We start from the raw sequence: 15426 nt of genomic DNA, 5'->3' as shown, positions 1-15426 counted from the left end.
TATGATTCTTCGTTTCCTCTCTTTTTCCTTTTCCTTTTCGTTCGTATACATACACATAATCGATAGTTTGAAATAAAAATTCGAACAAATCGGTACAATATCGACAATTCAAGATATACATATTTATATAATAGCCATATTAGCAGTACACGTACGTGAACATAATTTCATTCCACTACTTCCGTCCATCAACCGTTCACGTGTTACACATTCTCTAATCGATATTCGAAACGTATATTTGTACAATAGACACTTACGGCAAGAATACTCACGCGCCAGGACTTCTTTTCGACGACCTTGTACACCAATGATGGCCTCCATGGGAACTTCCGTACGTGGAATGCTGACTGCATGTGGTGGTAAGTAAATTGGTTCCAAGTTCCCAAAGGTGCATTCTTGCGGGATATTTTTATAACAGTAAGAGTGCAACTGCAACCAGACGATTATTATATTATTTATTTATTATTATTATGGATATATTGACCATTGTTTCAAAGTACAGGATGATCTTACGTTTTTAAAAAATGTAGGGTAGTCAGTGTTAAATACTAAGACATAGTTTCTTCAAAGCCGATAGAAACGATAAGATGGAAATAAATTATATTTTGATATTTTAGAATTCTCTAAGATTCTCCCACTATTATCGGCTTTTTATCGTCCAACATCATCGTCGGTGTAACAACGAAGCGACAAATTAAAGTTGAGAAAATGAAAGACGCACGAGGATTGAATATGAAGAGAAAACGATGAAACTGCAAGTTAATTTCGTATTTATAATATAAATGAAGCTCCGCGAGTAGGAAAGATTTTGATCAAATAATTGCTGTAATTTCTACCGTAAAATAATTATTTCCGCGAAGATTCAAATTACCTCGGCAAGAAGATTCTGTACAAATTCGAACAATGACTTAAACGATTCTATTTATAAATTTATAAATCATAACTATTCGATTCTATAATAAATTCATAATATTCGTGTTATACTAAATTACGAAAGTAAACTACTTTTATACGTTTCCATATGCAAAAATATTCATCGTCTCTTTTAACACAACGTGAACAGAAATAACGCTTTTGTTATGCAAATCTATATTTTTATTAAAACCCGGCGCTCATTGTATTAACAAGAGTACTCGTTAATTCGATTTGTCAACGATCAATGTTATTTTTAATTAAGCATCGTTCGACGTTATCCAGGCAATTTTATCATTTTTTAAACTCTTGCTTCGAAGAGGAACAACTGCTATAATTTTATACAATACAAAATGAAATTCTAACGCTGCGGGAGATAAAATTTTAATACTTGTTTACAAACGTAACAACTTATTTAGACTCTATCGGTGAAACTTTCGCACACCATTGATTACAGCGGAGAAGCGTAAAACGATGAAGGGGAGTTTAGAAAAGAGGAAGAACATTTACCGTCATGCCGCACCATTCGCAACGAAACCCGGAAAGGCACTCAGCAGAAACACAGTTTTTCTTGCAGACAGCGCATTTCGAACTGCTCGGAAGATTACCTTCTCGCCAGTGATGGGTATGTTTTACCTGCGCCAAGTCCTTCCCAGGTAAATACGTGGCGTTCTCCTTGCAATCTGCCACGGCAAAGTCCTGGCACTCTGTGTGTACGAAGTACTCGCATACTGAAATTACAAGTATCATCGATCACTGTCTCTCGGTTGAAACATCGCGGACTTCCCAAAATTTAGACTTTTCTCTAAGATCAAGTTGTTTTGTTTCTTTTTCTTAAATCACTTCACTTTCTTTGGTAATATTACACCAATATCATTAGCGAGCTTCGACAAGTCACAAATCACGGATTACTGATTTTAATATATTAAGCAACAGAATGTGTGATATGACGTGTAATGCGTGACGTGTAAGTTATGACGCATTAGTATAGTCGCCCAAGAGATTGTCCTAAAAAAAGAAGCTATTTTTATCAAAACGAGATAGCATAAAATTTGTCTGTAAAGTTAACGCTTTCTATGCCAAGTCGACTAACGATAAGACACTAAACTTTCATTGTTATTTTACACGTTCAGAAACAAATATACTACACGTTTTGTGTGTATATGCTTCGTGTACATAAAAATGATACAATGCTAGAGATATAAAACTGTGATATTGCTAAAGTAAAGAACGATGAAAGAATTCTTAATAATAAATCGATTGAAATGTCCAGTAGAAGCTTGAGAAGGAATATGCGATCGAAAGAAATACACAAAGAGTAAGCTCGATTGTAAAAGTTTAGGAATGGAAAATAATAAAAAGAAAGATAATGAAGAAATTATTCATTGAGTATAATTCTTCTTTTTTCTTTTTTTAAATTGTAAGAAAATTATCAAAGCGTTCGATACTCTCACTGTAAAAATTTAAGTAGACAGCTTTACCTTGCTTCGTGTACTCGTCTGACGCAACTTCACCAAGTTACTTTTTATTCTTATGCTTAAATAAGCTTTTACGATTTAATGAGATGAAAATAGACACCTTAGGGGATTTATATTCTCCTACTCTGTAACGTTACATTATTGCGTTACTGCGCGTACCAGAAAAATTTCATTTCATTGAGATATATTGTGTAAAACAATATCTGCCCTAGATCGTTACGTACGCGGAGGAAAAATGAAATGAAATGTGTAAGCACGTATTCGTTATGAATAAATCGTAGTGGACAAGATTAGAAGCCAGGATAACACTGGCATCGATAGGTTGAAAGTGTAAAAATGATGGTGATAACTTTACTTTCGTTAAGCACTCATAAAAGGAAAATTCTCCCACGCAACTCCCTTCAATTTTGTTCCTTAAAAGTAAAAAAGTAAGAAAAAAGTACGAAATAATCAGTTATCTATATGCGAGTCAATATTTATGCAAAAAAGGTAACAATTATAATGTCCTGATAGATCGCAGGTTTGATGCAACGTTTTAACAAAAATTTACGACAAGGAATTAATAAAACGATTTGTGATATTTTTAAAGAAAGATTCAAATGTAAATTCTCTGCGTAGGTGTATGTAGGAAACTCTGTGAGTATATTTTACGACCATGGCTTTACTTTTAAAAGTGACACGATTCAACGGCGTCAGATTCTTCTCCAAAAAATACAAGATATTATATTAGAACATAACGATACTTTATTTCGTTAATCAATTTTATCAGCAAAAAGTATAATGCTAATGAGGCAGGATCAAGTTTTTGTAACACCCAGTTTATAATCTTAAAGAATTTTAACAAATTTTCTCATAGCCATGAATCAAAGTACATGTTTCTTAAATTGTGTCACTTTCTATAGTAAACGTGCGACGAAAGTCGGTTAGATTCTGTGAAAAAGTTTGCATTCCTAGCTTCTCCTTTATTCATAATAAATCTATAGAACACAAGCACATTGACTATCGACTATTGACCAATAGCTTGGAATTACTACGTGTTCCATACATCCAAGAAATTTACAACAAAAAATCAACTTAACATTGCGTAATATTAAGAAATTTTTTACTAGAAACAGCTATTAAAGTAAAATCGATTATCGTTAACGTCCAGGATGTTGACTGTTAATCAACGCACAATAAAGCAGGACATTGAATATATATCGAAACGTGATTCCACATTTTGGACATTTTCACATTGTGTTTCATGTAGATAATTTAAACAGTAAGAAATAATCTTGTATTAACAAAGAAGACAAGATGTAGAAGATGAGCTTACTTTCGCAATGTATGGATGGATTATCATCGAGCCGTTTACGACAGACGTTGCAGAATTTTCTTCTACGATGTACTTGTTCAGACCAGCAGTGTGCAACCGGGTTCTGCAACAAATGAAAAAATCTCTTGTTTCTCATTTTGTTAGCCTCGTAAAGCGCGTCTTAACCTCGCTATGTTTTATTCACCTTGGAAGCTGCGCGTTAAGGGCGAATAAAAATCGCTCCATTTGCTCGCAACTTTTACTCCGTTTAAAAATAACCACCGTAAAAATAATTGACCATTTAACGCGAGTCTTAACGTTTTTACTCGCGACGACTATTTTATAAAGGAAGAGAAGGGAAGAGTAAAGAGAAGAGGAACGAGGCAAGTTGGAAGATTACAAGGTGAATCTATTTAAAATGAAGAGTACAGGGGAAGAATACGAGAAATTACATTTTCTATTTTTTTAGATGAAAGCTCTTTTAATATTCGCTTATTCGCTGTATTGTCAATCAATTGCACGTTATTAAAATTGTATTTCTATTTAGAAATTAAAAGAGGGAAGCTTGAGAAGAACGTTCTTATTGACTTTCTGATTTCTATATCATTTTATGATTAAACAGGAGGATTTTAATATCAACAAGGAGGATTTTAATATCACAAATTAAAAATGGAAATAATCTGTTTGGTCCAACGATGGAAGTCTTTTAAAAATAGCTGGTAGGTTGACGCAGTCTTATAGAAAGCAAAGCTATGTAAAATTATTCGTGTATAATTGAAAACTAATGTATAATTATTAGGATAAGCAATATTTTTAAGATTTTAAAGAGGATGAAAAGACACATACGTTTAGCTGCGAAACCAAATAAAAAGACAACTGTGAGATTGATTAACAAGATTCTGAATTTGTGAAAGGTATGAAAATTTGACGTGTGTCCTTCCCCTGTAGTTTTCATTTGGTTTTGGGGCTAACGTAAATAAATGTTTCTAATTTTTAGCAACGTTAATAACAATGTTTATAATAAAAAATGATTTCTTGGAACTTATATCTTTGCCTTTCTCATCAAATTTTCTCAAACTTATATGCTATTAGTTTTAGAAGACTTACATCCTTGAGCCTAACAAGTTTCTTCCCTTTTCAACTACACTGACTCTCGTTAGCGTTCGAACACCGTGCTGTTCCAGAGATCATTCCCTGTACATATATTTCTTTATAACAGTATCATTGAAATACATCAAATTGATTAGATGTAACTTATTACGATGTTAAGTTTCGTCATTATTTCGTTTATTTTCACTTATCACGCTAAAGGTGTGCGCATTAAATAAATAAACTTGATGTTTCTATCAACCGGAATAAGTGTCGTAACGTATCAAAAAGACAATTAATTTAGTATTAATAATACTATTACAAATAAATATATAGAAAGGAAATATCGAAGTTCCTATTGCCTTGTAGTTATAAAGTGACGCTAAAATAAAAAAAAATCGACAAAAATGTACCTGTCGAGTTCTCCTCCCTGTGATCTTTAAACATGTTGGCGCAACTGTTAACGCAGAACTCGGTGTTCACGAAGTTCATCTCGCTGCGAACGGAACTTTCGACGCAACCATGATACTATGCAACCAAGTATTCTCAGCAGTGCGTAAATATAGGTCGCAGGGGAAGAATTCACTCATCTCCGGTCACACAAAAGGGGCAAAAACAGAAACCGAGGGTATTCTTACCTTAATGAGACCTGCCGCGATAGTGGAGCAGGGGGAGACGACGGCCTTGAGACAGCGGTCGTGCACCACGAAGTTGCAAACTGTAACAAGAAACGGGAGAAATGGAGATTTCACCGTGTAATTTAATATAATCTGAGGCAGGCTGGAAACAAACCACGGCACCATCTTCCTTCTTTCTTTCTTACATATACAGAACTGAAGAGAACAGAATAAATGGTAAATGCTTGTGAAAACGTACTACGTTTTTGAAATAAAAATTGATGTCATCGTTGGAGAATTTGAAAAGTAAAGGTTGGTTGCATCGTTGGAGAATTGGAGAAATTCTTTTCTAAATGTTGCGTAATTTCGTTTTACGGATAACAAGATTTTATCGATAGTTGCGACGGAAAGAGCGAACGTTTTCATGACGAGAATTTTTGCAAAAGGGCAATGGAAAAGTTGATTAGAACAAATGTGCGAAAAATATGTCACTGATTATTTAACGACGGATAATTTCTGATTCCTCGCGTAATATACGAAAAAAGAACGAACTATTTAGGGGATGATCTAATGTTTCTCAATCGCGTGTCGAAGTTTCTACAATTTAAATTATGCGACAAGTTCTCTTTCAATTTTTATTGAATCATATTATAAACCAAGAACGTTAAATGAAACTTTATAGATGATGGGAAAAAGATTGTTTATCTGTCAGAGACGAATTTACTTCGCTTCTGAAGTTAAGGGAAATTATTTGTGAATTTGCCAGAAGACATTACCATACCAAAAACAGATTTAAAAAAAGAAAAAAGCAAGAACGAGAAGGAAGAACAAGATTTTAAAAAGAAACTGTGACATTTTGGTGATATTTCGAAAGCTTAAAATACGCACGTTAGTTAGACAAAATAAACGTCATCAATTTACAATAGCTAATGTAAAACAAATAATTATAGTTTACTAGAATTTAAATCATTGGGCGATTGCCAATGCCTTGATACATTTTGAGCAAATACCGTTCAATTCCTGCTTCGATGTATGCCCATTGTTTCAAATATAGTTTTATTACGTACCGTTGGAAATAGGATATTTCTAGCTGTTATGTAAAACTACAAAGAATCACCTGTAATTTCTTCTTGATTAAAACACTAATTACGCATAACACGGCCACATAATATCGTGTGTATATCTGTAAAGAAAGCAAGTTCAAATACTAGAATTTAACGTTTCAAATTGCCGATTAGAATTTCATAATATTACGAATGGCATAAAATTATGAAAATGATATTATAAAGTTTGATCGTCATTTAAAATTAGAGTATAAAATAACGAGTAGCAAAATTCGGACCAGATGAGTTTGACCTATTGGTGAAACCTAAGTCTGGCTCATCGCCATCGCCCACACGAGATTGATATCCATTATATAATTTCGTGGAGACAAATTTCTAAATATTACAACGGAAACATTGATAATAATAAATATTGGATACCCGAGTAAGTAAATTAGTGAAATCACTTCATTCTCAGAAATAGTGTAATGCGTTTAGATTTCATGAAAACTGTTCATTGCTGCAGTTATAAATATAATGTACGCAATAAAAGACGCGATATCATTAATATTTTGTTATTGCATGTAAGAGAAACTTGTTACGTGTTTAGAGGAAATGTTTACAGTGATTGTTTTTAGAATAGAAACCATATTTTATTGCACGAATTGCAAACAAATTACGAAACATGAATATTTGTTGCCTCACGAGACGATAAACAAAATATTGTAATAAATAGATTGAATAAAGGAAATCATTAAAGGGGACGTATATGACGTTTATTAATTCAACTGCATCGTGAAGAAATCAATTTCATTCATTTTGAACTCTTGAATCAGAGTGTGAAATTCTGCGATACTTTAAAACCCAACGCGGACTAAACGCGCAAATATATTGAACAGTGGAACGTCGGTGAACAAAATTAACGAGGCACCAGATACGAGCGATAGCGAATTAATTAATAAGATCTAACTAGTTTCGACGATGTTTAAGTTTATAAAACGTGTAAATCTTGAAGATAAAATATCTGGAGAGGAGAATATTATATACAGTTACATCGATTATATTTTAAAAATAAAATGCAAAATAAAAAAATATAGAAGAAATAACAGTATTAGATATGGGAAATGATAAGATATTGAAACTGGTGAATATTAACCGACGATAAATTCTTTAATTAACATAACGGTAATGATAATTTAATTCCCCCTCCTTCCGTCCTTTCATTTTCCTTATTTCTCTCTTTTTTGTTTTTTTTATTATTTTGCGATACAGAAGTACATTTATTCAGTGATTTGTATTGAACTTACGTCAACAGATACTTCATAATTCAAAATTTCATCAGTAAGAACCGTGACATTATTAAATTTACCGTTGCTTTTACTTTACTGTTATTTCTGACATGAATATCGATTTATTGACTCTTAACATGTTATTTACGAACCCTTTGGTTTCCACTAATATTAATAGCAGATACGAGTTGCAAAACCTTTTACAACATGTATCGAACCGCATCGATATTCCATTAAACGTAGTATTATATGAAGCTGATCGGGAAATGTAATTTTATAATAAGGACACGTTGCTTCGGCGGAATAGTATAATTCCATTATCGTTCAAATTTATAAATTGCGAAGAATCGTGTAGAATCGCTGGAGAACGTTTCGTGTTATACGCTAAGGGTAGCTAAACTTAACGTGTAAGAAAATATGCGTTACAAAAAGATTAGAAAGATTTATGTAGATAAAAAGACCTGGTTAATAATTACATACAGATATATTTATTAATTGCGTTGATCCATATGATGCTTCTATTTTATTAACTTTGTGAATTTAAATTTTATAAAGTGGAAGATGTTATTCTATAACGATACAATTATTCTAGAAAATAAAAAGCAGAATAATCGAAAGAAACGACGAAAATGTAAGTTTATCTAACAATTCGAGTCCTTTTTTATAAATATTTTTTAGGAACAGAACATCACTAGAATATGAAGATTTGGTACTGACGAATTTTACTTTGGTACTGTTTCGAATTTTGGAAACGCCTACTGATTTCATTATAAATATCTGTAACACTTAACAATGTCCCGATTATGCAAACAATTTAATTCTTTTCTAATTTACTTCGCATCTTTGGAGCACCCCTCGAACACAAAACAACATTTTAACAGCAGCAATTAATATTAACATTTTGTTAATAGCACCGATCAAGAATCTTATTTGTCGACAAGGCTGATATTGATTACTAAAAAATGTATCTTACTCCATTTTATCTCTTACTGCAAATTGTACGAAATAATTAGAAGATAATCGATTGAATTAAAGAATGTCTTGACATTAATCATACTACTGGGAAAATTCCAAATTCTATAATATTAACTAGACATTGCTTGCGAATGCTAAAATTAATTTTTTTACTTATTCCTCCAAGTCATGACCTATTCAAATCCCAACAGACAAACACTGTTCAGCTGCAACGTGCCTAATATCAATTCGTATTGCAATTTTCTGCATCGAGTTTCGTAACGTTCTCATTCAATTGTGAGATTTACGATCTGTTTGTTGCCTTCTGCCGACAATAACAAGCCCTCGAATACATTCAGCAAGTGTGTCCAAACGCACACACATTTTTCATAATCCAACGCTTGGTCAAAATACAGAAAGCGAAAATACGCACAAGACAATAGACAAGACTAGACACTTTTTCTCGCTTCTTATTCCGCCTATTGTAAAACAATCACTCGGAAATAAATATCTCCTGTCTATTAATATTATTACACATTGTGATGCAATACAATGTACGATAATCAATTTTTATATAAATAATCTTTTATACCTGCGTACGTTCTTTCGATCACTTTCGACATAGATGTGTTTTTCAATTGTATGTTAAAATCTTTCCTAAAATATTAGGTATAGGTTTTTTTCGTTTAAAACTTGAACAAGATGATTCAAAACATGCAAAACTTGATTTATTGTTGAATAATAATTCAACTGTTCTGAAAATTATTGGACCAAAGTCCCAAGTCATGCTTCTACGTGAAGATTATAGATGAACAACGTATTAAGTTAATTTTCTATTGGCTTTTAGAACTGTAGTTTTAAAACTCAGTACATACGTTTTCAACTAATCTCGCGTTATTAAAATTGTCTTTTCAATTTGATCTCGAGGCTAAGTACATGTTGTTCCGTCCATCTTTATAATCTCAAAGATACTACTTGCTGTAATATTAGAATATCAAAAATATTGAAATATTGTTTTTCTTGTCGCTTTAATCAATTTCAGGACGTCTTTCAATGTTCATCTATGTTGTATTAAATCGTTCGTTTTAAGTTATAAAACGACATTAAGATGAAAAAGTCAAGGAAAACGTGCTCATCGTGTTTCTTGTGTGTGATCTTCGTATGATATTTATTGTTACAAGAAGCTACGTTATAACATAATATAAACCTGATTTTTCTAAAGTCTTCTCTAAAAGGGTTAGCGCACCTTCATCAGCGTAAAATCCCATGTAATTACCCGGCACACCGAGTTCGTGCATCGTTCAATTTCGCATAATCATTAAATTTATTACACACGTCCTATCGATGTACGTGTTTTATGAAAAAACCACCTTTTCCTGGAAAATTGCGAAGCTTAACCGTGACGTGAATTCGAGTTATTTTTAAGTGACCATCTTAATGTAAAGAACATTATCGCATCAATTTTGCTTCAAAAACTCGTATATACACTCGTATATGCACAAAAGCTCGTTGAATATTATTAAATCTCATCGGCATTTTAAGCAGACGTTGGTAACACGGTGCAATTTCATTTGCTAGCAATCGTAGGGAACAGGTAGAACGACATAACGAGGTGTAACGTATACAAGACTCGATGGCGTACGCTATATTTCCGGTTTGCTAAAAATAAAGCCAGCCTTGAAGACACGTTCTCTGTTATTCTACCGTTTTTCTTCATGAGTTTTCTTCATAAATTTCTCTTTTACCGCCGCGAGGTGAACGACTATTAATAAGTTGAACGACATTGCTCGAAATTCTCGAAACCCACGATATTTCGTCTTATAAACTGTTTCTGAATCAAACGGATGAAAAATAGATTTTCTCGAAATGCTGCGTTCAAAATAACGAAATTCATATCGGCACGCCTGCCTGTGTTCAGCGCCATTTTAATTCTGTCTATTTAAAGAAAAATCTATAAGTTAAACTCTACGCCATCTAATTATTAGACTGCGGACGTTTGTGCATTTATGGGAAACTCAAAGGTGCAAAACGTGCATCGAAAATACTCGTTATAATTAGATTTTTTCATTTTTACGGAATTTCATATTTTTTATTTACTTTTCAGCTCACTTACTAAATCATCCATTGAATATTCCAAGTACTTCCAATATTTTTGCGTGTTATGTGCACATTGTGCATTTTTGCAACTTTAAATTTCCTACAAACGCATAAAAATCAGTAGCTCAACGAAGAATAATATTTAGTTTTAAATTTCATTTCATTAAAATATTAATTTACATTTACGATATGAAAAGTCTGTGACGAATTCTTTACATTCTCTTGTGTTTCCTTGCAAATTGAAACATGTACATAATTCTTGGTGTCAGAATATACTTAATGCTACATTAGAGAATGTAGTGAACCCGGCCTGTCAGAAGGCAAACTGATCAACTCTACTTTTTCTAAATTATTTATTTAATCGAACACGTAATTGGTACTCCATTAATCTTGCATATTGTATTCAATTGATTTATTAACATTAGTTGAAATCGTATTCATCAGCATTCGACTAGTGCCGAATATTGTCAATAGTAAACAATTGACTTCCATAAGATTGTTTATTTCCAAAATTTTCTACCTATTTTACCTTCAGCTACCTATTTGAAATTATTTTACAAAATTTGAATGATATGATATTAAAATCTAATTTAGTAAAACGTTTATAGTAATAAAAGAACTAAAATTTTACGACTAGCTTTTTCAAATTACACGCCACTCGATTATCTTCTATTCGACGTAAACTTATGAAATATGAAGTTACTTGCCAATTCACTGATATCATCAGTTAATAAATTATTCTACAGGAAGACTCGATAGAGTCCCAAAAATGTATCATAAAGAATGATAAATTCGAATGTAAATTCCAAAGAATTCGGTTCGCGACGTTATTGTGTACTTTCATCTACCTTTCAATTCGAAAAATTATTCAATGTAACTTCTAATTCGATTAGTACTGAATCACACGCAATTAATACTAGATTCTGTATGATCGATGAATCTCCGATGTTTTTTTACTCAGACGAAGAAAGCCAGATCGCAGTACGTTTCTAAACAACGACCTCGAGATCTATCGGGATCCGTGGAATCGTCGATCGATCGCGTCTGAAAATCCCACGAAAGCTAAAATTAAGATATCGGGTCCAAAGTATTCCGAATATTCGTGCAACCTTTGATCATCCTCATAGCGCATTCGTGACCGATAATTTTACTCGAGTCTTATAGTACGCAACGACAAGAATTCTAAAATTCTAATTTCGAATATCAGACGTTGCATCACTGAAATAAATACAAAAAATTCTTCTTCCTTTAGAATCATCATATACTTGTTCTGCATGGACATACGCTATCATAAAGTATTAGACACCTGATGACCTGATCAAAAGGTTGATATCTTTCTTATATTTTCGGAGTCACGGTTAAAGAACGTTTCTTCGCCGTTAATATAACATTACGGGAAAACTGATATTCCAACGCGTCACTCTCTGCAGTTTCTGTACGAATTTGTTAAATTTAAGTGTATTTACTTCAAAAGTAAAGACGGACAAAGACAGGCATCTTCGTTATTTGCTACTTTGTTTAACACAAAGAAGAAAAACGCCATACAAACAGCGAGAAAGATTTTTCCTAACATTTACAAACACGGTGCTGTTGGTGAAATTATCGGCCTGAAATGGTTAGCTCGATTGAGAGGTAGGAATTTTGATCAAAGTTCGATCGAGCTTACAGTCGATGGCCAAATCGTAACGCTAATTGAAAATAATCTACTACGTCAGACGCCACACGTGACACGCGCGCAGTCGAATAAATTTATCTACAGGAAGATCTATGCATCCAAACGTTGTCTTTGAATTTCATTTAAAAAAACATTAGGAACTTTTATTCCAATCCAGTGCAATTTTAAAATACCTACGATGAAGGACGTTTCAGAAAAAAAAAAGAAAGGAATCAATTCAATTCTTTTCTAATTGACCCAGAGATGCGCTACTATACAATCGAACTTTGTTACTGCCTGTATATTTCTGGAAATAACTAGTAACACGTCACCGATCGTTAATGCGTTAATACAAATGCGATCTCCGAGTCTTTCGTCGATGATCTTACTATGACGATGAAAAGTGCTCGAATTCGAGAAAATAACGAATTCGTAATGCTGATGAACGCGGTGAACGGCTGGATTTATCGCGGAATAGCTACGTTTGATGTCCATGTGTATTCTAGGAATCAGAAAGCTCGATGGCGTTGGTGTGCAACGTATCGAACAGAAACGTGTCGATATTCTTGCGTGTTCTAGATACATATATATATATGTATATATATATTCTGGATCGACAATTTCCTAAACGCACATCAGAACGCTGTGTCCGCTTTGAAAGCGACATTTCTGATTGATCTCGATCCCATCTTGAATTCCGTCTCTGCCCGCCTGTAATTGCCACGGTAAAATCGACCACCACGTTGCTATACTCTGTGCCACGATTTGCTTAATGTTGTTCGATGCTTGTTTATATGACAAAACACCTCGAGTTGAGCAGGTTCCTTGTGATAAATGATAACCGTGGAGTGTGAGCGTTTAGGAGAGTCGAGGATACTTGCACCCAATACGCTTATTGTTGATCAATGTTTTGTTATGTGTGTATGATACCTATATGCGTGTACACTAACGCGAATAGATCTCGTACAAAATTTATTTTCATGATATAAAATTATACTGTGTACATCTTATGTAAATTATGGTGGAAGTAGCTTTCTAAAATATTTGGTTCATAACTTATGGTTGAGATTTCAATTTTAAACAAATTACTGTGAAAGCTTTTTTCAAAATGTTGTGAATATGTTTTGTGAATTTCGCGTAATATCGTATGAATCTCATAGCGATTAAAGTTCAAGAGAATGTGGAAGAAGCATCCAGTGAAAAACATTTAACGATGTTTAATAAAGATAACGTTAGATGTCAATACAAGATATAAATTGTTGATATATCTACTTCTGAGATATTTGATAAATTGTTCTAAAAAAGTACCGTACATATTGACCTATGTACTACAGAGCTATAAGTTTTATTATACACAGTAGATTCTTATAAACTATATCAGTTCGCGTTATTCTTGCCAAAATAAATGAATAAAATTGCAATTTGAAGATTGTTCGCCATACGACATTCTCTAATAATATCGCAGGATAACAAAATGTAACCGTAAAGTTTAAAAGTTTACAGACCACTGTTTCACATTTCCCAACGTTATCCCATTTAATTTTTAACAACAAATATAAGAAATATTTACGTACAACCTCGAAACTGCAATAAAGTTCTACAAACATAATTAACCAACCTATGCTCTCAACAACCAAAAAAAAAAAAAAAAAGGAATAAAGAGACAGAAAGTAAAATATTGCCCTCTTAATTCACAATGGCTACAAGTACACTCAATCTCGATTAGTCTGATCCTCGTGTTTGATCAAACACTCTAAAAACTATACCTATGCATTTCTCATTGCACGTTGTGAATCGTAAAATTCAACCCGATTCCAAGCGAATTAACCAAGCTGTACCTGCATTTCGCGAAAAGCTAAAAACGCTGGAGATTGCATGCTTAATCCTGGTCGCAGGATTCGTAGGCAGAAATCGAGCCGATCGTTCGACGGTTAAATGACACGAAATTGCAAAGTGTCCGCGGATGCTTACCCTTCACGGGCCTGAACGAGCTCTTTCTCTCGTGCACGCCCCCACACCCCTCAGCTAACCCTCTCGTCTATCTCCTTCTCTCTCCAGAGTCTATCAGCTATCCCACACCACCCCCCACGATCAATGCTTATGAAAAGGCTCGATGCGCGCGCCCTCGCCTCCGTTTCAGCTCGATTTCCCTCGACCGACTGGAAACCATTGCAATTCTCACCAACCGGCCCAAACGCACCACCCTTTTGACGACATTCGAAAGAGAAAGAGAGAGAGAGAGAGAGAGAGAGAGAGAAGAAAAAAAGAGAAAAAGAAGAAGGAAAGGAGAAAAATATGTGAAATCGGATTGACAATGGCAAAGAAGGATCGAAGAACGGCAGATCTAGGTTGTGGAGATTCTACGCTTCTTCCTGTTCGCTTGTCGCGACTCCGTGCTGCAAGGGGTAAACACTCGAACGGGAGTGTGCGCAAATCGCGACGGGGTGGGAAATGTGGCGCCTCGTTATCGGGCTCCAAAGATGGTGGGTTGCGCCAGCGAGAATCCTCGTACACGAGGAAGCAATTATGGATTCTTATGGAGAATTCTTGCAGAGGTGGATGCCCAGAGAGGAGTGGGGGCGGAAGGACCATGGAGAATTTGGGACAATTCGTAGGGGTTGGCTGGGATCCGTTGCGTGATTCCTTCGGATCTAGATGCTCGATAGTATCGAACAGCCGAGCTGAATGTCAGACGGAAACTAGGCCACGGGTTGAACATTTTCCGAGACTATTTCGGAGTTAACGATTCTTTCGAAATTCGATGTTCAGATTAAATTTCGATGGAACTAGAGTTAACGATTATCTTTGTTATCTTTGGACGAAGGAGAATACACGCAATGAGAAACGTTATGTAGCGAAATTTTGAAAATTTATAACGTGGAAACAACGTCGCGTTGAAAGACGTGACCTATATCGTCAGAATTAATCAAAGTAGAGTTTTCCTTTCTTTAACTGTGAGTTAATCTACAGAATTCTTTTGGGTTTGGTTAGACTCAGAT

At 34.1% G+C, this 15426-nt stretch overlaps 1 protein-coding gene across 9 annotated transcripts in view; it reads right to left on the bottom strand.

Annotated features, from left to right (window-relative positions):
- The window catches only part of LOC122567131 (diacylglycerol kinase theta), a 42565-nt gene that overhangs the window by 25040 nt on the left and 2099 nt on the right, over positions 1 to 15426 (bottom strand). For 6 of the 9 annotated variants that reach the window (XM_043725361.1, XM_043725360.1, XM_043725359.1 and 3 more), the window contains exons 2-5: positions 5412 to 5491; positions 3706 to 3808; positions 1423 to 1643; positions 258 to 429 (exon numbers count right to left, since the gene is read on the bottom strand). In XM_043725361.1, the coding sequence (XP_043581296.1) occupies positions 258 to 429; positions 1423 to 1643; positions 3706 to 3808; positions 5412 to 5491 (576 nt within the window). The remainder of the gene's footprint in view (positions 1 to 257; positions 430 to 1422; positions 1644 to 3705; positions 3809 to 5411; positions 5492 to 15426) is intronic. The other 3 variants (XM_043725362.1, XM_043725366.1, XM_043725365.1) reach the window with 1 other exon arrangement.

The sequence above is a fragment of the Bombus pyrosoma genome, linkage group LG4 (assembly GCF_014825855.1).
Source record: "Bombus pyrosoma isolate SC7728 linkage group LG4, ASM1482585v1, whole genome shotgun sequence".
Classification (NCBI taxonomy): domain Eukaryota; kingdom Metazoa; phylum Arthropoda; class Insecta; order Hymenoptera; family Apidae; genus Bombus; species Bombus pyrosoma.
This window is presented reverse-complemented; position numbering and strand designations above follow the sequence as displayed.